The sequence below is a fragment of the Cyrtonyx montezumae genome, unplaced genomic scaffold (assembly GCF_038088225.1).
Source record: "Cyrtonyx montezumae isolate F1298 unplaced genomic scaffold, pur_monq_1.0 scaffold_3, whole genome shotgun sequence".
Lineage (NCBI taxonomy): Eukaryota > Metazoa > Chordata > Aves > Galliformes > Odontophoridae > Cyrtonyx > Cyrtonyx montezumae.
The window spans coordinates 131,099,725-131,127,507 of NW_027072034.1; the positions used below are offsets into that span (position 1 = coordinate 131,099,725).

A 27,783-nucleotide genomic window follows, 5' to 3' on the forward strand; every position below is an offset into this window, starting at 1 on the left:
GGCAAGTCTAATTTCACATACACCTTTTCAGTAATGCAGTACAGTATCTGTTTTTCCTAAGATAAAGATACATATATTTATTTAACCATGAAAGTGAGAGGCATCTCTGGTAGCAGTTCTCAAACTTTTTGATAGATAACTCCATCCTTTCAGACTCAGGACTTTTTCTCCATCCATAATCTCCCACTTGCGAAAGTGTACACAACTGAAACGAAAAATAGTGAGGCTCTACACATAAACTGCATTTCAGCTTTGATTATTATGAAAAGTAGGGTCCTGCTGAGAATATCCCACAAGGCAGCTGACAACTGAGAACAGATTTTAGAATTCGGAGGCACGAATGTAGCACATCAAGAAGTGTTGGGAGATCAATCACTTACTCAAAAAGACGTCTAACCCAAGCACTGCTGACAAAAACCAGACACATATCGCTTTGCAGAAGGTTGAGAGGGGAACATGAGTCCTACGGATGACCTTATTTCACACAGCTATTTCTCCCTCCTGTTTATTTGTTTATGTTTGGAATCTATTGTCTTTGACTCCTCAGCAAACACCCATGGGAGCAGAGAAAGACGCAAGAAGACTGAGATACAGAGGGAAAGAAGGTAAAGTAACAATGGCAGTTCCGTCCACTAAGTACTGATGCTCGCTGACATGACTTTGCAGAAACATACTTCCACGAGACTTTCTTCCTCTAAGGGCAAAAGTTCTTGCCTTGTGTATCAGGAGTTGGATTATTGCCAGGCACCACAGTTGTGATCTCTGAAATGATTAGCACTAAAAATTTAAATGAAGTCAGTAACAGCAGTATTTTATACTTAAAGTAAAAAAGAACGAACGGCAACTACAGCTGCTACATTCTTCAACACTTCTTTACTTTTTTTGAAAGTCCTTTAGATGGCATACAAAGAACTTGGTCATAAGGAAACGAACGTAAAACATTACATAAATAATACCTCAAATAGCTTACTGCACAACTCCTGGAATCTTTTCAGGCATTTCACTTCCCAGTGTGAGAGGTATCAACTTATCAAGGATTTGAGCCTTAGCAGAGTCTGATTTAACAATATTTGTTTTCAAATGCCTCACCATTTACCTTCTGCCAAAAAGTCCACATCTACACTAAGGATTCTCTTGTTCCCTTATTGATGGTATGTCACAAAAATTCTTCGCTACGCAGCATTTTATATTCACTTTCTTGTACCCTATTGTATTTTCAACCTTAACTGCCTATGTTTTATAGCTCATAATTAGCCGTACATCTCTTGTGTTACTATTATTATTATTATTAACGCTATTTGCACTCTTTCCCCCAAACATCCTCACAGTATTGCTATAATTTCATGTGATTAAGTGTCTTGATTACGCAGGAATTGCTCATGGTCAAGGAAGTGTTTTCAAGCATAATTCAGCCTGCTCTGCACACATTCTGCTCCACAAATCCACCTGTCTCAACACTTTTAACCTATGGTATCACTCCTTGATAAACTCTGCCATTTTACTTTCCATACTGCATCAATCTCTCTATCACTGCTTCCTGTATCATCACCAATGCACAGTACTTACTCATGTATGCTCGCTGCATACAAAATCTACATACACACAAACTCTCCACGTGACAATCTGTGACTAGGAAAGCCCTCCTTTTCTAAGACCACTGCCAGCAAAATGTCCCTACTCAGCTTTCTTGAAAATACTGCAAAAAATAACAACCTCTTTTAATCATCAAGTATCTTCATTTTAAAATTCACCAAGATCCTCTCATCTTTCTCTCTCTTCCTCATTCAGTATCTGCATATATACTACCGTGACACCTAAAGTTTCTACTGATTTGATCACTCATTAAATTGCTCCATTTTATGTACTAGCCAAAAAAAACCTATTTATCTCCATCCGTAAATAACTTCCAGGAATACAAGACAACTGTTACGCTTTGAGAATTACCTACCAGACAAGACCTGATCTACTGCACCAAACCTACTAAAAAAGGGAAGAAAGAGATAAAAAATAAATACTTGCTAAATATGCAGAGTCCTTTCTATATTCTAGAGTCATTCTCTATATTCCGTGAGTCGCTCTTCCCACTTTGCCTATAATGAGACTTCCCTTGGTACATATGACAACCTTTGCAAATTTACAAGGAAAGCAAACTGAACAACTCTTTCCAGAAAGTCAACCGTAACAAATAAGAATAACTTATGAAACTTGATAAAAATAAATAAATGGATAAACTGACAAATGAAGTAGGCAATTCAGGACTGGAGTCTGCAGCTAGTGCTGCACTCAGTGGAACTCTGATGCAGGTGTCCATAAGCACAGATCTCTATAATTAAACACAAACCAAACCAACCAACCAACAAGAAAAAAGTACAATCAAAACAAAAACCAAACAAAAACCCACCACAACCCCTCACCACCACTAAAAACCTGAAAGCAGAGCTTGTATCACTACTGGGGGGCAATGTCAGCAGCACAGCAGTCACACAAGGGACAGCAATATTGTCTGCTTGAAAAAGGATGCCACAAGCTGCTAAGAAAGATAACAGCAATAATTTCTGATGTACATTTGCAAGAAACAATGAGAAGCTATGCTCCTTTTCCACCCTCCTCTATGCAGTGAGGTAGAGCAAGCAGATATGTAACCTTTTTAAATAATTTTATTCTTTTATTCTCTGGAGACATCAGTGTTACCGAGAGCTCAGAAGAAAAATGGTAATAAGCACAACCACTAAACAAATTCTTGTTATCTTTTAGAAAGAAAAGGTATATATTACAAACAATAAATTCAATCACAAACTAAAACTGTGTAGCTGTATGATGGTATCTGTATACTATGGCAAAAAAAGCAGTTGCATGAAAAACATAGTTTGTCCACATCTTTGAGTAGTTCACCTGTTCTCTGCTCACTAACTGCACAGAACATTTTACATTCTACTACTTGCAGCAGTTTTAAACAGTAGCCATTTTTTACACTCCAAACTGAGTTTAGTACTTCTCTTCCCGAATTATACAAGCCTAAGGCCCAGGACAAGCACTAGTTTCTTGAACTATCAAAAAGAAACAGCACTTTGCACTTAATTCAACCGCATGACTGAAACTTTGCTCCAAATCTTCATATAGGAAAAAAAAACCCTCTTCTTAGAGTTTGTGAAAGCTTGCTCCATTATATTTTTAGTTGAATCCTTATTCTGAACAAATACATAGCATTAGAGGTGGGACAGAGACAGTCCTAATACAACTGCCTCAAACTGAAGCTGGCATCCAGTGTTTTATGTACCACATATATAATAGCATATCCGCATTTCATATAATTAATGAACAAATTACTCAGAAATGTTCTTAGTCTTCTCAAAGTTACAACATTGGCATTTGAAGAAACCCTTGGAGTTTTACAACTGCACCTTTCTAGCTTTCTTAAGCATAGCAATGCCTACAAAGTTTTTTTTTTCACTAAGAGGAAACCACCTCCCTGAAAGCTCATTAAGGAAGAGATAAAATCTTTTATTTGATTATATGTAATTTTATGCTCCTATCATATTTTAATATAAGGATAAAAGTAACAGTAATTATGACAATGACAGAAATTTTAAATCAAAATGAAAATGCTAAATTTGGTGTTAGCAAAAAAAATAAACCAGCAGAACAGAAATTCATAATGTTAATGCAACACTGGCAGTACAAATGAAGATGCAGAAGAACCTCTGGAAGGTTAACACCAGTACATCAGAACCTCACTCCAGAAAGCAGGTGTTATAACTTGAGTCCAGAGATCACTCAGCACTTCACAGACAATGGCATCGCTTGCTCAGCAGCAACACAGCTCTGGGCCACAAGTCAATTAACATCCACTGACCAACTTAAACCAGGGGGTTGGCCACTAAAGACTGTAACTTTTCACCATTTGACTACATAACCTCCCTTTTTCTTTCTGAAATCTATCTAGCCCACAGACCTTTCCAAACAGAGTCCTCACCACCAGTATGCAGACACAGTGCACAAACACACCCGGCTCACTACATTCACATTCCCTTTGCAAATAAACTACCTACGTTCAAAAGTTCTTCACCCTCTCTTATTAAAATAGCTCCACACACTTTGTCTTCTCTCTTCTTTGTCCTTCATTGTGGTGGGCCCAGGTGGATCTGGAGTTCAGGGTACGAGCACCAGACTGGCCAGCAACCTGGCAGCACAGATGCATCTCAGTGCCTCCATGCTGCACATCTGGATTGTTTGGAGATGTACATCTTCCCAGTGTGCACATGCCAAGTACAGAAATACACTGATTCTCTGAATCTGCAAACCACAGCAAATGGTCTGAGTCAAAAAAGCTTTGGCAAAAAAGAAAATACAGCACTGAGAGTCACTTCTAGCTGATGGCCTTCTACAGTGGAGTTCTGTGCAATCTACCTTATAAAGTTCCATCTTGTAAGGCAATCAGATCAACAATCCTATACATTTACGTTGCTGCTGTATGCTATATGGTATGTGTACAATTGCATTTATGTTGTGTCTATTTCACTATAACTTTCCAACATTATTTCTACAACATAAAGAAGGATCTAATCATATTTATTCTGATGTTACAAAAGCTGTAAAAGATGGCAACACAAGAGATCACACTACAACAGTAAAATTAAAGTGAGCAAAATCTTTGGTACATTTATGAAGAGAATTAATAACGATTACAAATATCTTTGCACTAATAATTAAGTTGAAGTTTGGGTATACGTTTCCACATTTAATATGTAAAATGACTGCTAACGTTGATTTTGAAAGCTAAATGTCAGTGTAGATCTTTTGTAGAACATTCCACCAGCTGGATCTTTGGTAGGTGTCAACAGCATTTGTTTTCCAGACTTACCTAGATCATCAAGTAGGCCAAAACTCCCAAATGCTTAAATTCACTTAATCATATAAAAACCAAATCCTGTTATATTAGGTGATCATTAATATACATGTCTATTTAAAAAGCACACACATACACCCTTGCGTGCAACTTCTGTTTCTATGCAAAAGCCTCCTGAGGACAAGTGAAGGAACAAACACCCTGTTTACACCTACTGCAGTATCTGAGGGTCTTTCTAAAGCAGGCACACTCTGTGTTAAGACACATGGCCCAGATCTTACAAATCTGACCTTTAGAAGTGCATGTGCAGGACAGACACAGAATGCCATTGCTATCAGCCCAGCTCTGAACAAGAATGAGATTCTGCTACGGCACATGGGCAGAAGTCCACAATCAGAACTCATATGGCAGATCAGTACAAGCAGCAAGTCACCATAAAACTAACAGAATGTTTTGGCTTTCTGCTGGGCCCATAACTTTATGGTCAACTATCACCTCAAACTGTATCACACGGAAATATCTAAACAGAAGTATGTTAGTACATCTTGGGAAGCTGGGTGTTTGTGCATGGGCATACAGAGAACAGCAAAATATTTTAAAGCCACCTTTCTATTTTGATCTTACTTCAAAAGCACTTCCCTTCAACAGCCAAACTAACTAAAATACAACTAAACTGCTCACTAAGAGAATGTAAGCTACTGCAGAAAAGCAGTGTTTGTGTACCAGTAATGCAAAAATCTAAACAGAAAACAAAACTTGTATTCTTCCATGACAAAATAACATCTTTCCAGAAATTAAATTGTGTTTCAGTAATAACAGCATATTAATAATAAGAGATACTAATGAAACATTAAGAATGTAATGATGTCATTGAGTATCATATTTTGATTTTTTAATATTTTCCACTTCTACTTTGATTCTACATGCACTGATTAACATACTCTTCAATAAATAACTTCACGCTGTACTCAAAGAAGCACATGGTATACATCAGGCTAACAAGTTTAGCTAAGTTTGAAGAAAAACACATTTTAAAGCATGTGAAGGAAAATGCTTACTTTAAAGGTATCTCAATCTGTGTGGTAGTTAAGGCCCTGAATAGTCTTCAAATCCAATGAATCACAATAATATACTGCAGTGATCAGCTTTTGCACATAATTGTGCTCGAAAGCAAAACTTTCACTGAAATAAAAGTTGTGTTTCTACTTGCTACAGTTACAAAAATGACCTTGGAAGAGCAAGCAAAACACACGCCAATGCTGCAATGCCTGACTGGGTCTGCAGAGTACCTGAAAGCACATTTTTCAGATGTGTGAAATACCTTTTAGATATTGGTCTGGATCCTGTGAATTTTGCATGTCCACAGCTGCAGATTTTTTTTTTCCAGATACCATGGAATCCATTATCATTTTGTTGTAAAATTCAGTATTTTATGGTTGCTAGGCATCTGACATTTGGTGCTTTGTCCTCCTGCCCTTTTACCTACATACACCTTTTCTTTTCTTCAATTTTCTTTACAATTAGGAATTCATTTGATTACAGTAAATATTCCACATGCAGTCTATGGCTACAGATATCAAGGGGTCAAGGAACAGAAAATGAATTCCACTTTGCATTCAAAGATTGAGAAGTCTATGATTAGAAGAGAAGGAGAAAAAAAAAAAAGTGTGAGCTACAATGCCAGTATCACAAGTTATTCCCCCTCAACCCACAAGCAAAGCAAAGGAATTTCTGAATTGGCCCATATGGGTAACACCACTGAAGCCAAGATAAAAAAGGATGCCCAGAAAGCACACCCAAAAACTCCTTGGAAATAACCACTATCAAGAATAATCAATTACTACACTGAGCAATGAGTCAGAATTATGTAAATGTATATTAAATAAAAAAATAATGCCTCAGTGATACAACAGATTAATACTGTCATGGAATTTATTACCACAGAGCGCATAAGGCTCGATTATGAAGAATATACTCTGGAGACAAAGATAAGGTTGCATATTCATACTTAAATGAGGTCAATCCTGATCTTTTCAGGTATTTACTGTGCAACTGTGGCATTATATGAACACTGACTGTTCATTTCAAACGTAAATTTTCCCAGGTTTTCATAGATGGTATCAGGAAGCAAAAGCCATTCAAGAAACAGCTCTGCAATCTCCAGCATTTCAAAGCTCTACTATCTTCCCCAAAATCACAGAGGACATATGTAAACTCCATAGCATGGAACTGTTTACCTGACTGGGCTCTATAGCATTTAATCAGAGAAAAAAGGGCACACATGAGTAAATTAACTGTGTAAGGGAAGTAATGTTTTTATGCTTATTTTCACAGGTTTAATTTTAATTCAAGTTTTAAAGAAATAATGATAATAAATCACACACTTCTACTACACCTGTTCACCTAATTATCACTGTTAACAAACTAAGTGCATGCTAAATTTACCAACTTAAACTACTGCTATTGAAGTTCTGTCCCTGGATTGTATCCCAGCAAAAACAGTTACTGCAACGCATTATGTCCCAGTAATACACAATCTTATAACTTTACTACAGAATACTTCCCAAAAGAACAGAGGTACTCAAAGGCAGTCACGTGGTTTAGTGATTTACAGAGCAGAGACTCTCTCCACATGGATTATCAGGGAAGCACTGCAACCTTTTGACTGGGAGGCAGAGGCCAACCTGCAAACATCACAGTAGGACGTAAGAACAGAGAAATAACTGTAGCCCTAAGTTTCACCCACCAAAACTTCAGCAAACATACAAGAACTGTTGCAAACGCTGTGATATGAAGGGCCTCTCAGCATCATAATAACCATGTTACCAAATAGGACATTCACGCATTTGACAAAGCTATGAATTGACAACTAACCCTGTAAATTATTCTACAAGACTACTAATCTAAGCAGTTGCTCCTCCCACACCAATAAAAAAAGAAAATAACATGAACACAGTTCAGTGTTGCAGAGAAACATGCTCTACTGCTTCATTCAGCAAAACTCCACTCTGCTACAATATGCAATCCCTCTTTACAGCAAAGCTGGCTTGCTACCATTTACCTAGAGTTAAATACATGCACATTCATTTTAAAGACATGAAAACTAAAAGTAGAGAATTCAGTGTCGCTAGCATGTTGCTGAAAACCTAATTCAGGTCTGCTCAGACTTGAACTCATTGCTCCAAGGAGACTGTATTTTAGATCTGATACCTAGCTCACTAATCTAGTACCTCAGGCAAAGCCTAAGCTCACTATTCTGGGTACCATCTTGCTGTTTTATTATCCTTCCTTAAGATAAGCTTCTTTCTTTCAACTGTTCCAATATTTCTCTGCTTAGGTATCCCAAGTTTATCTATTCCCTAAGGAATAAAGACTGTTCCTCCTCTCATCTATGCTATATTTTCTGCTTTTCAATACTGCAGAGGGCAAACAAGCTTATGAATAGTTCTATTTTCCTCATATACTCCTAATTTATATTCATTTTCATATATTTAAGATATGACATAGAAGCACGAAGAGACACAATCCCTGCATTAAAGAGCTTACAGTCTCACACTTCCCTGTGAGACAGGTGAACAAACATCACTACACTCACTTTATAAATACAAATAACAAGATGGCAAATGATTTAACTAAGGCCACAGAATAAATACATATCAGATTGATAACCAGAAACAAGATTTTGTCATGGGATCTCTGGCCTATATGTAACTCCCTTTGTGAACTATGCATCTCGCAACAATACTGACTGGCACTGCAGTTATTTCAAGTAGTCCCACGGAAGCTGAAAGACACCACTTTGACACTCCAAACAGGCATTTTAAAACAAACCACAAACAATCCACTCTCATCATCTGTTGCATACTTAGTTTTCACTTTTCCCCTTCACAGAAAATAACTCCAGTCTGCTGTATTTTTCACACAGTGCTTCCTCAGCTACCGAGTAAAAAGCAAAAGGTGGTAATCACCACTAGCCCCTTTTAAGGGGGCTTTTGTAAGAAAAAAACGTTGGCTATGATAACTGGAATCTTGTGTTATTAAGCAAACAAAAAGTTTTGCTGTAATTGGATTTCATTTCCATTTGACATGCGCTTTTCAAAGGAGTGGTCTGAACATCTACCTACTTCATGTGCCTCAAACCTGTACTCCAGAATAAATTATACCTCTAAACCACTACTGAAGAAAGGGGGGAAGGGGCAAGGACAGGAAAGAGTATGAAAGCCTTATCTATTGAGGTTTCACTGCAAATAAAAAAGGTAATGACAGCTTATTAGCTGTAGAATAAAGTCTGAAACCCTTTTTTTTAGTCCAGGCTTATTCCACTCTAGTAGGAAAGCAATACCCTTCCATCCTTGTGCATTCTTGGTCTTGCTGTAATATGCTTACCATTTATTCAAACCTAAGCTGTTACCACAGCTATTAATAATTCAAAAACATAGATTAATTTTTATATTGTTTCAGCTGATGATTAGAAAATGGTATTAACATATAAACTTTGCACCAGTTATTAGAAGATTCACTAGGCCTTGAGGTCACCAAGAGTTACTAGCGCTTCCAGAAACTTGCTTTTTGCAGATTATGAGTTCTGACATCTGTCTAGATAAGCTTTCAAGTTAAGCAATCAGAATTCTGCATCACAGCTGGAGAACAACGCTCCTCCCCCTCCCAACAAACCAGAGTATTTCACCTTAGCAGCATTTAGGTAATCATTTCTATTAAAAAGCTTATAAAAAAATAATCAGAAAGAGAAAGTATGTTAACATTCACCTCACTATTCCTTCACTGTATTTTTCAGTGGTGGAATTTACCCTCTGCAGGAAAAGCACAGGAACTTTGATAGAGGTCAAACTCATCTGCATAGTGACTTGTAACACAACAGAACTCTAAGGAAGATAAATTTTAAGGTAACTACTTCTCCTTTCACCTGATGCTTGCAGGTTATGTTTTTATACAGTCTCTATCTTCTGAGGAGATGCACGGCAACTCTGACTAGACAATAACCATCCAAATAAATTAACTCCTATAGAGAGACATTCTGAGGCAACATATTTAATTCCTCTACATAAAATTTTAGGGCATAAACAGTACCTACTCTTGACTGTAAATGTCAACTGTATTACTACAGTACAACTAAAACAAAATTTCCCTCCAACTATGTAAAACACTCTCTTAAGACCAAAAAGCGAGGCCTGGGATATCTGACTGAAACATGCTTTGTAACTCTCACCTTGAGAGGGAAAAATAATTTCAGACAGAAATCACAGAAATGTCATCCGTGTATTTGTTTTCTGTCCTGCCAATGACTGCAGCATTTGTGACAAAACTAAGCGCACCCACCAGATTTTTCAGGTGAAGTCTGTATACAGTGTTACAGTAAATGTTTGTAGCTTTGTAAGATGAAAGCCTTCATTATGATGCTGTTCAAGAATGGACAGAACCTGCAAGGTTACCTGGTCCATTTTTTTCTGCCAGTCCAGGCTCGCCCCCTGTCACACAGTGCTTATCATCCTGACCAGCCGAGGTTTGGACAGCCCATGGCGTGGGTTTAGGCCCCAGCTAAGCCTGTCATACTCATTCAACTTTTCAACAGCATGTTTAGGGTTTTTGTGCTGCTATCTGCTCTCAATTTTCTCCCTCAATTTCAGCTCAGTTTACACACTAACACAGCTCCTTACCTTATTTAAAATTACCTCCCTTTTAAGCATGCAGGCCCCTCAAAATGTTTATAAGTTACCACATCCCCATTTCAACCAAAATGTTCATTTAGATACATAAGACATATTTATTTCTCAATCATTTTAAAATCAGTTAGTCCTTTCTGCCTTCTACATAGTTTCATGTTCTTCCCTAAGTTTCTGTCAGGTTGACACACCTGTTGCAAAGGTGCTTGGATGTAAAACAGTACTTAAAATACAGTTGTGCAATCTCATAGAAAAATCAATCTCCCACTTTTCCAGCGCTTCTGTGGATGCAGCCTAAACTCATTCCATTCTGTTCTACAAAGTCTATATACCATACTGTAAACAGAGGCCTGTTCTCCCTGTCAAAAGCTTGCACAAATCCTTTTCATATGAAAGGGAGTTGGGTGCACACAGCTGATAGGATTATCAGGCCTGTGGTATCACTCCCATCCCTTTTCCAGCAACGCTGCCTTCCAGGTTATTCCCTCACACCGAATACCTGTTTTGGATTACTGTCCCTCAGATGTTTTAGCATGCATTTTCCAAAATAATCTCATTTATATTTTCCAACAACACGTCTAAGTTCTTTAGATAACTTTTTTTTTCCCCTGCTCTGACTTGTGTTTAACTCTTCCCACTTCAACATCTGCTAATGTCACTAGTGTACTAGTCACTTTCTCATTAAGTTCATCAACACAAACACTAAATGACCCTAAAACGGCCAATCTTGTATTACTACATGCATATGGAAGCTCTCTTTTACCACTTAAAACTGCTGTGACTCAATGACTATATTCTTCATACACTGTTTGACTTTTCTTTATGGTCCTTCAACCAATTTTTCACTCAGATGTCTATACATACAGTTAAATAATTTGTTAATGAGTGATTCAGAGACGTATTTATATTTCAGTTAAATATGTTAAAAAAAAAAGCTACACCTCTGAGGTCTTCAACCTGCAATCAGATCTGGCAAGCAAGCCAGTCCTCTACTTACCATCCTCACTGATCTATGTGCATATGCTGCTGCAGTATCAGAGCAATAAAAACAAAAAACACTTTTTTAAAGTAATTTTGCTTGGAAAATTCCAGGCTTTTATTGTTGTTTTCCTAATATTTCTGCCATTATTTTATTAGAATCAGGAATTAGAATCACATAAGTTTATCCAGTTCTTCTGCTCATGCTTGCTTTCCCCCGCTATCCTCTCTACTTTAAGAAAGAAATCGGTACTATCATTAAATATCTTCCTAACCTCCAAGTGCCCCCCTGTTGTCAATAACTATTTCATACGGTCCCGGTTTTTAACTGCTCACACTTTTTCATCCTACCATACATGCAGTTTCAGGAAGTTCATCACAATGGCTTGTCTTTATAATAACTTTATGCCCCTTTCTGTTTAAAAATATTGACCTATTTTCTCTCTACCCAATTACCCCTTACCTTCCCAATATTTACAACAGTTAACTCTTATTCACTTTTTAACCGGTATTAGCTAATTCCTGCTGCCTTCACCATAAGCTGTGCAGAATTGAGACTCAAACTTATCTTACCTGACACTTTGTCCTTTCACATAATATCTCTTAATGCAGACAAACACTTTTTAAAAGCAAACTCATTTTGAATTGCATACTTCAATTGCACAAGGCCTCTCACTCTCAAAGACCTTATGTAGACCCACAAGAGAAATAAATGTATCGCTTACTCTCACATGAAAACCAGCAGAATCTTATAGTAACATACAAGGTCACGTCGGTCCAATTCTTTGTAGGACTGTAATCTAATCAACTATTAACATAAAAAACAGCCTATATTACATGTTAACTTCTTCACCTAGCGCGTGTTTACCAACTAACAAAATGTAAAAGCATGCCCACAGTACCAATATTTACATTCATTACTCCATGTTAAAATATTTTCATTTACATTATAAAATAATCTTCAGAGATGCATTTAGAAAATGCTATCCTAATTCACCTCAATTGAGATGCAACATCTAATTTGCACGATATCCAAGGGTATCACGCTCTGCGACGCTTACAGAGACTCACAGAACTACATTAACAAGTACAGTCTATCAATGGTTATTGTAGTGTGGCTTTTGACTGGTCACTAAGAACCACAGCACATTAATTATTTCACCTGTCAGACAGCTCAAAGCAACGCAGGCACAAAGTCTGAATGGTTCAGACTTTCTATGTTACAACTAACTTCCAGTGAGAGAAAAGAGAGGGCAGTGCAAGGGAAAAGGGTTGATGGGATGGTCTATCATATTTTCAATTACTCTCTACCAGAACTATATCAGAAGTTTAAACAGTTCACATCGTGAAGTCTACCATACATTCCCTAACACATCCATCAAAATCCCACAAGAGCCAAAAAGAAAAAGTTGTTTTAAGAAAAAAGACACTCCTCACAACACCTTATCAAAAGGTTACCTGACGATCCTTGTGCAGAACGCTCAGTACGGTGAAGCCAACAGGACTACTGATGCCACACAAATTCAACTTTCTAAATTATTCACACAGCAATTTAGAGACAAAATGACTGCATTATTAGAGATAACAGTAAACTGAGCAAGGGGTCCATGCAGCTTGAGATCTTATCTCAGTCAACGTGGTATGCCAGATGTTTGATAAAAAGAAGCCACTTTCATCACAAACCATCACAGAGCCAAAATCTGCAGCTGTATTCATGTAGGTGCACACCACCAAATCCCTCTGAATCCAACAGGATCCCACCTGCCATGCAGGTCACTGCACCACTTTGTAGGACACAACATACAACTGGATAAAAATCTGTACTGAACAGGCCTCAATTTGTTTGAATTTGTTTGCAAAGTCATTACAACAGTGAGATCAAGACTGCAATCATATTTGAGACTCAAGAGGAGCATTTTATTATTATTATTATTATTTTATTTTATTTACCCAAGGGTAATTTCTCAGCAGTTCATAAAAACACAGCCCTATGAGAAACCATACATTATGGTCTTTGACACAGACACACAAAACTCTTTCTGCTAATTTAGCAGTAGAGCACTTTTATTTCCCTATGACCAAATTCCCCCCAAAATGTTCAGTGTTAAAGCTAAACAAACGTTAACCTAGCAGAAACATATGTGCATATGCAGCATGTACACTGCACATATAGGGTGGTGAACTCAGCTGGAAAACACATCAAACTTAGATTATGCGAGAGCAACAGTGAGTAAAGCAGTAATTGAAAAAGCAAAACAAAAACAAACCATCCCCAAAACAACCACCTTGACAACTTATTTCAGAATGGCCTATGTAAATGACAGGGATTATGATGAACCAGACCTTTTAAAGACTCTTCTTATCAACTTATTCAAAATCCCAAGTAAACAAACAAACAAAAAACACCACAACAATTTATATTATCAGTATATAATCAACTGCAAGCATTTTCAGCAACTGTGTATAAAATAATGCCAATAACAGAATGTTAACAATAAAAATAATATTTTGGGGTGACGGATTCCAAATTACAAAGTAGCACCTCATTAAAAATTAATGTTCATAAGAATGTTATATTAACATTAGTTATGTTAAGTGTCACAGCATACAAATGCTACCAAAATACATATGAAAACACAAATGGCATACAACCTGACATTTCAGTGCAAAAAGTTAGGCTTTGCAAGCTTCTGCAATATGAAATCAAAAACAATATATAAAAAATGAAAATAAAAGATAAATAATAATAATAATTTTAAAAACCCTATCATTTTGCAAATTATATGCAAAATACTGTCAGGTAATAGATTACCACAGGGTCCAACAGAAGAACTCAAAAAGCAGTAACTATTTTCAATGATTCAACAACTCTTTAGCAACAGTACCATAATATTATGTATCAGAGAAAGAAAATAAACAGGACATCCTAAAGCGAGCTTCCCACTTCATTCCTAGGCCTAGCAGCAATCCTAAACTTTGCTAAAGCTATTAACCATAGCCATTTATTTCCTCAGTCTGGATCTTAAAGCAATCATATGTCATCACCAAAAAAAGAAAAATTCAGTAACTACAGATATGTGACTAAGGTTTTCCAGGCATCATTGTAACTCAATAACTGCTCTACTGTGCTCTGAACTCTACAGCTTCAAGCTGGAAGTCAATCTAGGACAACCAATAGAAAGTGCACCTGTACAATTACTGCATTTCCTAATTCAGAAGGCCAAACTGGAGACAGATACAGCTTGTGTGTACTCAGATCACCAAAACAGAACTCTAAAAGCCCATGCATCTTTCATACGTGTTGCTCACCTACCTTAACTGCAATTAAACATACCATCTATATAGCTCAGAAATGTAAAACTACATTCCTCAACCAATGTGCATAAAACTTGACTCTAAATTAAATCTAATCCTCTCTACATGGCATCTAGAAACACTATACATGCAATGATCTCAAAATCTTTCACGTAAAAAAATAAACAGCAAGTTAATCAGGATTAATTATTTTTAAAAAATCATCCAGTAACTGAACAGCACCACACTCAGCAATTTAAAATATTCAACATGAACTCCAAGCTACATTAAAAAATAATCTTCATCATAAAAAATCATCTGTATGGTTTCAAGGAAGGTAACCTTATTTTTAAAAACTGCAGTAATCTATTATTTTTCCAGTAAGTGGGGGAAAAAAAAATTAATATTTATCTTTTGTTCTCTAAAATAAAACACAATGAACGCTGCTAGTAATTGATAACAATATAATTTGTCCCAAGCAGTCTGCCTTCCTGCTGATGCATTTTCATTCACTGCCTGGCCTCACTGAGCTGTAAACAACTTTACATACAGGAACACATTTCAGCACTTCAAAAATTAAACTAAGTTTCTGTAAGTACAATAACAGGATCCCTCAGCAACTGTCCCTTAGAACCACCGTTCTGAAACAATCAACAGAAACGTCTCCCACATATCTCATTCACATTCTGAGGATCCCTTCAAAGTTTAAGGCTTGCAGATGTAAAATACAAATAAAATATCTGCCAAACATAATTACCTTCGACTGACCACTGCACCAGACAAATAAGGAACTGGAAGCATTTTCAGGTCTACGTTACAGCATTTTTAAAAAGCAGGGGTATTTTTGTTATTGCACGCAACAAAAACCAAATACAATCCCACACTCACGAATACCACAGCAACAGCTTGGTAGCACTCACCGCAAGTAATACTGTTTTAAAGCGAAGGCAGCGTTAGAACAACTTCTGGGAAAGTTGAACTCCTCCACGATCTCTCCCCACTGGTTCTTCTCGGAGACCTGCCAGAACAACACAGGCCCGATGCACACCGTGCCCCCAGCACCGCTCCACGCAGCCCACCGAAAACACGGGCTGCCACGGAGCGAACGGATAAATATACTGAAATAAATAAACAGGAACGCGTGTGGGGTCGGGGCCGCATTTCCTGCTGACAGCCCAGCGTTTCCCCCCGGGAATACCCCTGCTTCTCCCCGGTTATTTCTCCCCCCACGCCCCCCCGAGATTTTTATTTTTATTTTATTTTTCCTTTGGCGGGGACGAGCAGGAGGCTTCGCGTCGTTTTGGGGGTTTGTTTGTTTTTGTTTTTCCTGCCTGGACAATAACCAATCGGGAGTCCCTCTGTCGCCCCCTTTTAAATCCTGCCGCGGTCCGTTAAAACCCGCACGAGTTGCCCACAATGCGGGGCGGTGCGGGGTCCTGCCGCCGGGTCCCCCCCCCCAAGGGCCGGGGCCACAGCCACGGAGAGGCCTTTCTTTTGAGGCCTACATCTCTGTCCCCAGCCTCGAAGCCTAAAGATGGCTATTTGATTACACACCGTCTCGGGTGCCCCTTTTGTTATTTTTCCCCGGGAAGGGCTCGGAGGGCAGCGCCCGGCCCCCCCCGGCAGCGAGGTTCGCTTCCTAGCCCACGCTCCGTGCCGATTATCGATGTTAAACATGCCCGCTAATTTTGAGTTGCACTAGAACTGCGCTCACACTCTGCCTCCCTCAGAGAAGCCGCAATCGCAAGCGAAACAAACTGCCCCTCACGGCCCCACACGCCCCGCTCCCCCCACCCCCATCGCCTCCCCCCGGGGCCAGGAGGGGGGGGGAGACGGGGCAGGCAGCGAACGGGGCCGTGGCGAGGCCGGGCCGGGGGGCGCCGTACCCCGATCCCCCCCGCATCGCTCCGCCGACAAGGCCGAGCCAGCAACCTGCCTGCCTGCTTCCTCCTTCCACCCCCCACCTTCCCTAAGCCGTTGGAAATAAGGCCGGTTCCCGGCACCTCGGCTCCCCCCGTCGCCCCCGGGGCTCGGAGGAGACTTTTGGGAAGAGGTTAGCGGGAGGGAAACCCAAATTAAAACTTCCACTCACCTTCCCAAATCCGCCTAAAGTGGTGACTCTGGTGTAGAGAGCGTGAAGATCCAGCTCCTTCCCACCCACCACGGGGATCTTCTTAAAAGGAGACCTGCCAAAGGAGATCCACACAAAACACCGCCACTTGTCAGCTCTGCCCCCTCTTCTCCCCTGGCCGGGGCCGCCGTGTCCTTCAGGGAAGGGGCTGGAAGTTGGATGTGCTCGGTGAAAGCCTCCCCCCCCTCCCGTGCCATCTCCCCATTTTCCTCACCCTCTGCTGTGGTGAAACTGCCGCAGCTCGTCCAGGAAAGCGAGTCCCTTTCTCCGCTGGTCTGCGTGGTTTTTACCCGTCGAATTTGCCATTTTTGTATTAAAAAAAAAAAAAAAAAAAAAAAAAAAAAGGTCCTCGTAAAAAAAAAAAAAATCCAATTTAAAAAAAAAAAAAACGGCCGACGACGACAACAACAACAATCCCCGGCTCCTCCTCGCCTTTAAGAGACCCAGGTGCCCGTGCTCGGCCGGGGATCGGCCATGGAGAGGGGCTTGCTTGAAAAAAAGTTTAAAAGGAATAAGGGAGCCCCGCGAGTGCGGTACCCGCGAGTCCTGCCCCCACCCCGCGCGCGGGCACAGCCACGGGAGCGAGAGGGGCACGCTCCGCGATTCCTCCTCCCGCCGCCGCTCTCAGCACCGCGAACCCAACCGATCCAGCCCGCACATGAGACTCAACATGGTGCTGCTGGATCACACAATGAATTGGGTTACTGTTGTGGCGGGGTGGGGGGAGCCGGAGTGAGGTACTGACAGTGTGTGTGTGTTACAGACGCGGCTCCGCGCGGTCGCCCTCTCTCCCTCGCTCGCTCCCTCCTCTCGCACACACACACACTGCGCGGCTACGGCGGCGGCGGCGGCGGTGGCGGCGGCAACGGGATTCACTTCTCTTCTCTCTCAGACAAAAAGATCTGAGGCCGCCGTGCTTCTGCCTGGACGAGAGCGCAACACAGCGGAGCCCGGAGGCCGCTGCCGGTACTGCACGAGGCAGCTCCGAAGGCAAAAGCCAGCGCAGCCCCAGCGAGCAGTTCCTGGCGGGGAACAATAGGCTCCTCTCGCCGCTAAGGGCTCATCTGCAATGTGCCGCAAACTTCACACAAAGCCGGGCGGAAAGGAGAACAGGGAGAGGGACGAGAGGGGAGGAAAAAAAAAAAAAAGAGACGGCTACTACCGGTTGTTCCAGGGCGAGGGCCGGGAAACGCGCCCGCCGCGCCGGGCTCGCTCGAGCGGCCGCTCCCCGCTCCAAGGGAGGGGGGGGGGGGGAAGGCGGGAGAGGTGGGCTCGGAGCGACGCGCCGGGTAACGCGGCCGAGCTCGAGAGGAGAGGCGGCGGAAAGGGGGCACCGCCGGCTTTTGACTTTTGGAAAAGTTTGGAGCTCCCCCGGGCCGAGGTGTTCCCAAGGACAGGAAATCTCCCCGGATGGCGTGGGGGTGGGGAGGTCCGCTCCAGGACGGGGGGGGGGGGGGGGGGAGGCGCGCTGCCCCGAGGGCTGCGGCCGTGCCCCGAAATGGGAGAGCCGTAGGGCCGCTCTGCTCCATCGAGGCACGCTGGCGTGCCTGCACGTTGTTAAAAAGAACAGAGGACGCGCGGCCTTCGCCCCAGGCAGGCGGCAGCCCACCTTCCTCTGCGCTATTTGTAAATATTTCCCCCATCACGTGCATCCAGCGCTCGGGAGCGCCGCAGGATACCCGCGGCCAGGCCGGGCCGACAGCGGCCTGCAAACGGCGGAGCTGCGGGGCCCAGCGCTCACCGGTCCGCAGTGAGCTCGGCAGGAGCCGCAGCCCGGGGCCAGGCGGGGCCTCGAGCCGTCCTCGAACAGCACTCCTCGGCCCGGCCGCGCCATGGTCCCAAGGGAGCGCTTAACAGCACAACTAATTCCCTCCTATTCCGTGTGCTAACTTACTTCAGGAAATAAAGCATATTTTTTATCATTTAGATGTTATCATTTTTATCATTTACATGCTGTTTTATTATTTTTTTTCCCCTCTCGAGCGCTGTTCCAGCTTCAGCACAAACACGGAGGCGCGCAGCCCTTGGGTCGCACTTGTTGGGGGTTCTGGTTGGGTTGGGGGTGGGGGCTAGGAAGGAAACATTTGCTTTAAGGATGAATAAATATCGAAAACGGGCCTCTCTGTGTGGATGGAGCGCGAGTTTCAGTGCAAGAAGCGCGGTGTCTGTTCGCTGCAGCCTTAGGAGGCACCCCCAGATCGGACCCGCAGCAGCTCCCACTCTGCACCCCCGCCTTGCGGGTCTCGCTGTTTCAGCACTGAGTCCCGAGGCCGGGCTAGCACGGGGGACAGATTTAAACCTAACAAGCGACCGAGGCTCCGCATCGCCCTCGGGGCGCGGGGTCCCGCTGGGCGAAGGGCGACGGCAGGGCAGAGCAGAGCGGGCGCTGGGTGGCTGCGGGCGGATGGGCGCGTTGCGTAGCAGGGCGAGCCGTGCCGCCATGCGGAGCGCGGCACGGTCCCTTACGTAACCGTCAGCTGGGGATTCCCCGGAGGGGTCACTCTGTTCAACCATTAAGCGGACCCCCACCGCCCCGCCCGATCGCCGCTGCCGCCGGGACTGAGCTTGCGGCGGCTCCTCACAAAATGGCGGCGCCCATGGAAGCGGCAGCCCCATTTTGTGCCCGGCAGAGCCTGTCAACAAAACGCCGACTTGGCCGAGGCTGAGGAACAGGAGGCGGCGGCTCGCTCGCGTTACGAAGAGCGGAGGGAGGGGAGCGAAGGATTTCACCGCCCTCTCGCCGCCGAGAGGAGATTTTCTATACAGCGCGCGCGTTGGGGGAGGGAGGAGAGGGAGGTGAAGGGCGACGCGAGCAGCGAGCGCGTCAGAGGCGGCCTCGGCCCAGCGCGGAGCGGCGGCGCGGGGGAGGGGTGGCGAGGCCGGGCGGCCGTGGCTCCGCCACCGAGGGCTGCGGGCAGCGGCAGCGCGGGGCTCCGGGGCGTGAGGCGCTGCTGCCCGGGCGGACAGAGCGCTGCTGTCGGATCGTGGCGAGCCTGCGATGAGTGACAGGGCGATCCAGCGCCGCGCCGAGCTAACTAGGTCACTGCCAGCACTTAATTACTGTTTGTTTCATTTTAGTGCGTGCCTTATGAATAAACCGGCTATTAGGCTGATGCTTCAAGTAACACTATCCAGCAGCCAGGTACAGAATGTCTGTATGGGGCTCTTGCGATGCCGGCTCGGTGGTAATTGCTGTTTTACATTAACGTGTCTGCGTTTCTGTGGCTCGGTTCTTCAGCGCGTCGCTGAAATGGACGGAGATCCATGTGATGGGGCTGCCTTGCATCTCCTGTCTCGCTATTTTTGTGCTGTCAGGAGCTCCCCTCTTTGGCGGTAGAGGAAGGGCTTATGAATTTAGAGTCTTTTCCCGATTTACGTGCCTTAATATGCATGCGTTTAATGATACCTAAATAAAGCAGCTATCGGGTTTCATTGTTAATGTGATAATTATTAATGTATCAACATACATTTCTAGTTAAGAATTAGGAAATATAGCTTGTTGTGTATTAAAGATCAGATAGATAAAAGGGAAAAAGCATCAGAGTTTGTGGGGGTTTTTTTATGTTCTTTTGTTTATCTGTATAGTAGCTGTCAACACAATTTGAATGAATTTAAATTGTAAAATAAAATCTGTACTGTTATAAACTGTTTATAGAAGTCAATATATACTCAGAATTCTGGTGTGTAAGTGGTGTGCATGGAAGCAGCGTTCTTGCAGACAGTGCAGGTCCAGTGATTGAACTGGCACTTGTTTCAGTAGTGGTGGTTGGGTTTGTTGTTGTTGGTTCTTTTTTGGGGTTTGTTGTTATTTTCTTTTTTAAGTATAAGTGTGTTAAACAAATTTTCTACCCTAATAGCTGTATCCTGTGTTGCAGTTTCAAGCCTTTCCCCTGAATCTTTAATACTAAATTCTGTGCTTATCACCTGTCTGACCAGCTGTTCCTATCTAGAGCCCAGGCCACAATTGCTCTTGTCAGCGTGCCACTGACTGCATTGGCTTTCTGGTGGGTGAATTACTCTTGCTCGTTTCCATTTTCATTTTTGCTTGTGCTGCTTATGAACTGTGGCAACGTTATGATTTGATTGGAGTAACTAGTATCACTAGCTGAGCGCTATTTATGTTAAATGGTAAACAAAAAAGTGGATCTTCAGAAACTGAAGTTAGCGTAATTAATTTGTGTGTACGTGCCAGTGCGTGTTTATATGTGTGTTTTTAGAAAATGTGGCCTATTAAGTGGGCTAGAGGAGAGACTAAAGTCACTGTGGAAGCTGCAGACAGCAGTGGTGCATAATGTAGGTGTAGTCTGGAAATAAACATGAGCATTGCAGAATGAACATATATGATAAAGGAGGAGGGGTTAGAAATCCTGTGGTACATTTCAGGGACATTAACACATCTTATTAAAAACGATTGAGATGAAAGTGTTTAAGTTAACTGTACGTTGGGCAGAAGGCTTCAGTGTTTGTGCAGCTTGCTGCAACAAATGCACCTTTTAAAAAGAGGTGTTTACTCAGCAAGGGATTAGTCCTACTCCTTACCAAGTAATATTTTAAAACTCTTTATTTCATATGGCTGTGCTGGCTGTTCTTAAAAATGCTGCTGCTTTGTAGTAAGTGGCCAGTCATCAGTGGTAGTTTATTAAATCATAAATTAAGGAATTTAATATTTGAAATTAAATGCTAAGCAGTAGAGCAAAGAGGAAAGCAAGTGTGCATTATTATGGTCTACTTCTGCACCCTTGTATGAAATTTCCACTTTGAGGGGGTTAATCACTCTTTCTTGCAGGCTTGTTTTGGATAATCTTAACTAAATAAATAAAAATTTCAAGATGCTTTTGCACTGAAAAGAATCAACTTCTTAAGTTGTTTATTTGATACTTCTCTCCTGACTGTGTTATATGCCTTCCTAATCTTATTTTTCAGTTATTACTTTTAAGGAAGTAGAACAGTTGAAAAAATGGGCTCCATAAACACAGTGTTAAATAATCAAGTAGATCACTTAATTGCTTTCTTGAATGTTATCTATAACTATTGTAGTTTTTCAGTGTTCTTTGCAGAGGTCCAACTGTTGGAATCAATTCATTTTAGGATCACCTGGGCCCCAAATTAAAAACACTTCATAGTTGAAGGTTTTGAGTTGAGCAATGTAGTAAGAGACATGAAGCAGGAAAACCCTGAAAGCAACTGAAGGAGAAGTAAAAATAAATACATGAACATGCTCCCACTTGATTTCAAAATTGCAGTGCTTTTGAAATCGTAATTCTTTTGTAGGTCCTGACTTTTGTGTTCTGAACGCTTGGGATTGGCCATACTTCAACAGTAAGATTAGATTAAAGAATTCATAGACTTTTCTTACATTTATCAGGCCAAATTATGTGCTGTGTTTCTTAATCTGAAATACAAACCAGGGCCCGAGTAGTGGAACATTTTTGGAGGTTCTTATAAGCGCAGAAGTCACACACCACTTTGCCATGAGGGCATTCATGTTTTTTAAAAAGAAAAAGAATGGATTTGCACTTAGTAAATGACCTGCTTGCAGCATTACCTTGTGATTACCTGTGTGATTGCATGATCTAGTGGATGGCGTGCTTACCCTGCCACTAGCTGTACTTGTTCCCTGAAATAGCGCTAATGTGATTCATGTTTCTGGTTGCATGTGTGAAAGTTTGATTGAGATGCAAAACTGAAAGAGTTGTTCTGGATGTTCAAAAGGAGCTGTGCTCAGAAATGCAGAAATCATCATTATATTTGGCTCAAGCTTTAAACGTTTTTGTGGAGCAAGAATGATGATAGTGCAGCAGTGGTGTGGGAAGTCTCATTAATGTAGGGTAAAACCAAACCTAATAACTTGATGATGTTTTTAAGAGGTTCATGCGATAAGATGCTACTCATGTGAGAGTTCTCAGTATTACAGATCTGCCAGCAGTAGTCCCTCATCATTGTATTTTTTCCAATTCAATTGGGAGTCAACAGTAGCTAAAAATACATAGAAATTTCTCTGAGTAAGCAGGTGTTTTAGTTAACTTTTATATAGACATAAATGAAAAGGGAAGTAGTATAAGTGTGTGGACAGACATTGTGTGACACTTTATGCATTTCGTTATAATGCATGCTGCAAACCTGGAAACTTAGGTAGGAAGAAAAAGAAAGACCAGTTAAAGAACGCTTTTGAAATTGCCCACACCAATCAAATATTTAACAGCAGAGGAAAAACATGAATAACCACAGATGCACTTTTGAAGGAGAAAACATGTTGTTTAACCCTAATTCTCAGTCTGTGTCTTGGTGCATTACTACTAGGAGTTTGTCCTTACAGACTACAGGTAGATGAGCAGCATTGCATGGAGTGCTGCTGAGTTGCCCAGATGAAAAGAAATATCCCTCTGTTCAGCTTAACTGAAGGATAAAATATCTCAACTTACTGCATTGGTCAAATGCTTATGGGACACACAGCTTGAAAATTGCGTTTAAAACATTGATTTTAAACTGTTTAACTACAGTAATGTCTAACAAAACTGGGGGAAAAAAAAGCAAGTGAGAAACTGTTTTTGACGATATTTTCATACGAAGGCCTGTCAGATGTAGTCAAGTGTCATTTCCTGTTGCTTGCAGTAACATGATAGCATTCAGAGCTCTTAGGGGAGTCTAGGATGCTCATCTTCTTTAGATGTTACAGTGTTTATGAAGCTGGGCTGCTATTCTTCTGAGTTTCAAACCTGAGCATAAGATCTGCCTCACCCAGAATCTTGTGGCAAACGAAGGATAACCAAAGATGCAAGCATGGCATTCATGGACTTGGCTTAGCAGGCGTGGTAGTAGTGATGGGTTGATGGTTGGACTAGGTGATTTTAGAGGTCTTTTCCAACTTTAATTATTCTATAATTCTAAATAATAAAGTGATTATATGATTCTGTACCACCAATTCCTGATTTTAGTGGTTTCCAAAGGTACCAGGATCACTGTGTTCGAGAGTGACTAATGTGCAGAGCTGGGAGAGTCTGTATCTGAGCTGAGAAATACTTGTTATATTCTTGAGAGAAGAGTGAATGCAGTCTTCTAAATTTTATAGCCCCTTAACAAGAGGCAAAAATTTATTTTCTGGATATATGGTGAAGTAGCAGTGTTAAAATGTGTTACATTATCTTGTCCTTATCTAGATTGCGTGCTATGTTGGGGAACTTTGCTCTGGGGAGAAGTCTCACACTTCTCTTGAGACTCCCTTGCCCATGTCAGAGAACAGTACAGAAGCTCGAAGAATTTTTTCAGTCCTGCAGAAGAAGGAAAGAAGGAGATGAAAGAAAATGTGTGTGCAAGCAAGAGAGTGAGGAAAAACTGATGGTTTTAGGGTAAACCCCACTTGGGCAGCCTCTCAGCAGTGAGAAGTGACTCTCAGTGGCATCTGCTTCAGGCACATCTCCTCAGATCCAGTTAATGCAGACCTTGCTGTCATCTTTGGCTGATTTAGCAATAAATAGTTCTGCACGTGTTCATACCATTGGTAATCTTAAGGCTTTATAGTTTTAAGTATTTTATTTCAGTTTCTGGAATGCGAACAAGTGTCATAAGTCATGTGCTGCACCAGGGACTGCTTTTGTTGTGTTCTGCAGTGTAAACAGCAGTGTTGGGTAAGGTTTTGGTATGGCTTAGTTTCTCAGAATGAAACTTATTCCTTTGTCATTTCATCCATCATCAGGTTGCTGTAAGTTTACAAGGTGAAGATAGATTTATATTTTAGTGCTACAAGCCCAGATAGATTTATAAAACAATGAAAGTGAACTAAGTCTGACTGTAAGTGAACCTTCAGAATTGTGTTTGATCTACCTACATTTTAATAAGTCTGGGCTTATTCTTCACTGTGTGCTAGGGAAATTAAATTATGTGGGTCGTAGTTTTTCCTTCAGAGGTTTCCAAGCTGTTACAGAATGCCCATTGCATTCCCTTGGAATTAGTTCTGCTTATCACTTAAGAAAATAGAGCCGTGTCCTTAATCCAGGTGTTTGTGTCATGTTTGCAGTACTATACAAAAATGATAGCAGATATTTGATAGTGTAAGTTTCCTCACTTTAAATATTGTCTCTATCCTTTTGCCAATATGTGCTAACTAAGCCTTCAAAGATGTCTTTTATGATAAATTTTATAATTTTGGGTAACTGTCTGGAGGCAAGTTCATTTCAGGATCCATTTCTTTATTTCTAGAAGGCAATATAGAGACACTTGATTTACTCTCTTATTTCTCACATGCCGGAGAGTTCTTGACTATAAATAAAAGTCTGATGGTTTCTATCTGCAACTGAACATCAAGACAATGTGTAATTGCACACAAAAATTAGCATGTAAACATAAAAATAAAGGGTGAAAAATCCAGTGCTTGTTATGTAGGAGTTTTCCGTGTGTGACATAGTACGTATTATATGATCACACCTTTTTGTTATGCAGGATCCTGCAGTTTGAGATGCATACTGCTCACTGCATTTAAAAAAAATCAAGATAAAAAATTGGGGAGGGGGGGGCAATGCATCTACATTATATTTAAACCTGTATCTAAATAGAGGATTTTTGCTTTTCCTTATAGGTTTCTTTTAGCATAATTATTAGAAAAATATTTGAGTGCTTCATGTATGCTAATGAGTTAACAAAATTGAGAGTTTGTAACAGTATCACCAGTGTTGATAAAGTTAAGGTGCAGGGGGATTCACTGCGAGGATGGCTGCTGATCTGGGGTGTCCTTCGCTTAATCAAGGCACGGTTTTAATGGTTATAAGTTACAGGTTATCTAAGAGTGAAGACGGCTCAGCAGTAGAAGAGCTCACTGTGGCTTCAGAGCAGTGTTTAACTGTGCTGGAGGCTGTTGTCAGGTTGTCCACAAGATCTGTGGTCCTCTCTGTGTTATTAAGACTTTTCTAAGGGGGGATTATTGTGGTGCTTAGAAACCACAGTAAAGGAAGCCACTTAACTATTGTAGATGCTGTCTGGTACCTACTAAGTACTGCTACTTCAGTGTTTTACAGGGACTTACACCTGGAACTCAGAAAATAAGAAGCATTTAATGAGAGGCCACCTGTTCGGTGTAAGAAACTCACGGCTCTGTGTAAATCCCCCATAAAGAAATAGAATTTGGGTATGCCCATTGGGAGTGATTTGCTTTGGCTTCCCCACATTGCCTCTGTCTCCCCTCCCCCCGCAGGGTTGCTTCCTTCACTGTGTGCCATGTGTCACGGCCATCCTGGCCTGGGTGCCAGAAGAGGGAGCACCGAGTACAGTGCAGCCCCGGCCCTAATTGCAGTCCCTGCTGCTGCCTCACGTGGGAGTAACCAATCTGCAGCGCTGCTGATGCCACTCAATTGTCAGAAAACCTTGCTTCTGCTAGCTTCTGGCTTTATTTTTTTTCCCTTTTTTATTTGCTGTGCACATGCAGCTTGAGATTCAAAAGCTTATTGCTTTATCGTTGTAACGAGTGGGAAAATTTCCCAAAAGAATTTTCCCTGATTCAGTCAGTGTATCTTTGAAAAAACAGTGTATCTTCGGCTGTTCTTAAAAGATGTCTTGGAACCTGATGTCTTCTTGAAGTGGAATCCTGCAAATGTATATTAGTAGCCATTTGGCACTGTTTGCATTAATAGACTTTGTATACAATATACGGTATGATTGCAACCTGTGACTCCACTGGGCTTGAATACAGGAAGTTAGCTATCCTGTAATATCCTCAGGTCATTCCAGGATACTGCTAATTACTCAGAATAACACTGCCAAGTACAGAGTCAGTGTATGAAAGGAAGGTGGCCAGTCCTGTACTCCCAAACACAATGGGAGTTTTGGTGGTGACTTCATCAGATGGCCTTATGGCTCTGAAGTAGTTTTGTAGTGTTGGGCATATTAACTGGCCCTTCAGTAGTATCTGAGCTGTATCTCTTTGTTTGGCAGAGCTGTGCTCGCCATCCTGTGCTACCTCTAACTGTGGCTACAGTGCCTCTGTCCAGGCTGTGTGGAACAGTTTGATCACCCAACTGGATGTCTTGGGAAGATTCTCTAAGGACTATCCTGGTGTGCAATTCTCTGTCCAAGGGGCTCTGGTGGTTTCATTACTAATAAAAGCTTAGCCTAGCAAGTAAGCAAGTGTTGTCTGATATCTCTCTTTATCTTTGTTTGTTATTAATTAATTGCTTAATTTTATTTAGGGAAGAAAAAAAAAAAAGCCAACCAAATATTGCCTGGCAAATGGCTGCAGACTATAATGATAACAGCATTTTGTCCTCATTGTGATACTGCTGATTCCAGTTCATTGTGACAGTGATAGAAGACTAATATAGAGCAGTTTGCTGTATTATAAGTGGTCCTTATCCTGTCTCCGCCTCATCATAATGAAATGCCTAGGACATGTCTTATAGCAACATAATTGCAACACAGAAAGGTATACTATGGCCATGTGCCTCTCACTTGAGAAAATGGTTGAAGGAGAAAGAAGGATTTCTGGTTTATTTTTTATATTCTTCATAAGCACAGTCACTAGAGATTTTTGTGGCTTAAAGTAGTAACATATTCTATTAAAACAGTCTTCATTAATATTCCCCAAGGTATTAATATATAATTCCTGAATGCTTGTTATAGTGAAGGGTCACCAAAATTCTGCTTTGTGCTGCTGTTGTAGTCCCAGGGAAGATGAAGAAAGGAAGACTTGATTTTTATTTGAATTCAGTTTGTTTTTACTCATTTCAGGGGCAAGTTGCGGTTTCTGGGTGTAAAAGCTGACCTCTGCATCCTTGCAAGTTGCTCATTGCCGGCTGGGAGGAAAATGGCAGGTTTTGAACAGATCTATGGATCAGCTTCTGTATTCTCCAATGTTGTTTCCATGGAAA

General features: G+C 41.5%; 1 protein-coding gene and 1 long non-coding RNA gene across 3 annotated transcripts in view; one reads left to right on the forward strand and one right to left on the reverse strand.

Moving 5' to 3' along the window:
- The window catches only part of ARID2 (AT-rich interaction domain 2), a 103,638-nt gene extending 86,402 nt beyond the window's left edge, over positions 1–17,236 (reverse strand). For both annotated transcript variants that reach the window (XM_065743415.1, XM_065743414.1), the window contains exons 1-3: positions 17,145–17,236; positions 16,892–16,985; positions 15,720–15,817 (exon numbers count right to left, since the gene is read on the reverse strand). In XM_065743415.1, the coding sequence (XP_065599487.1) occupies positions 15,720–15,817; positions 16,892–16,985; positions 17,145–17,236 (284 nt within the window). The remainder of the gene's footprint in view (positions 1–15,719; positions 15,818–16,891; positions 16,986–17,144) is intronic.
- Positions 17,237–19,355: 2,119 nt separating this feature from the next.
- Positions 19,356–27,783, forward strand: part of LOC136051833 (uncharacterized) — a 39,935-nt gene continuing 31,507 nt past the window's right edge. The window contains exons 1-2 of the long non-coding RNA XR_010622501.1: positions 19,356–20,072; positions 20,806–20,934. This is a non-coding gene — a long non-coding RNA (uncharacterized LOC136051833). The remainder of the gene's footprint in view (positions 20,073–20,805; positions 20,935–27,783) is intronic.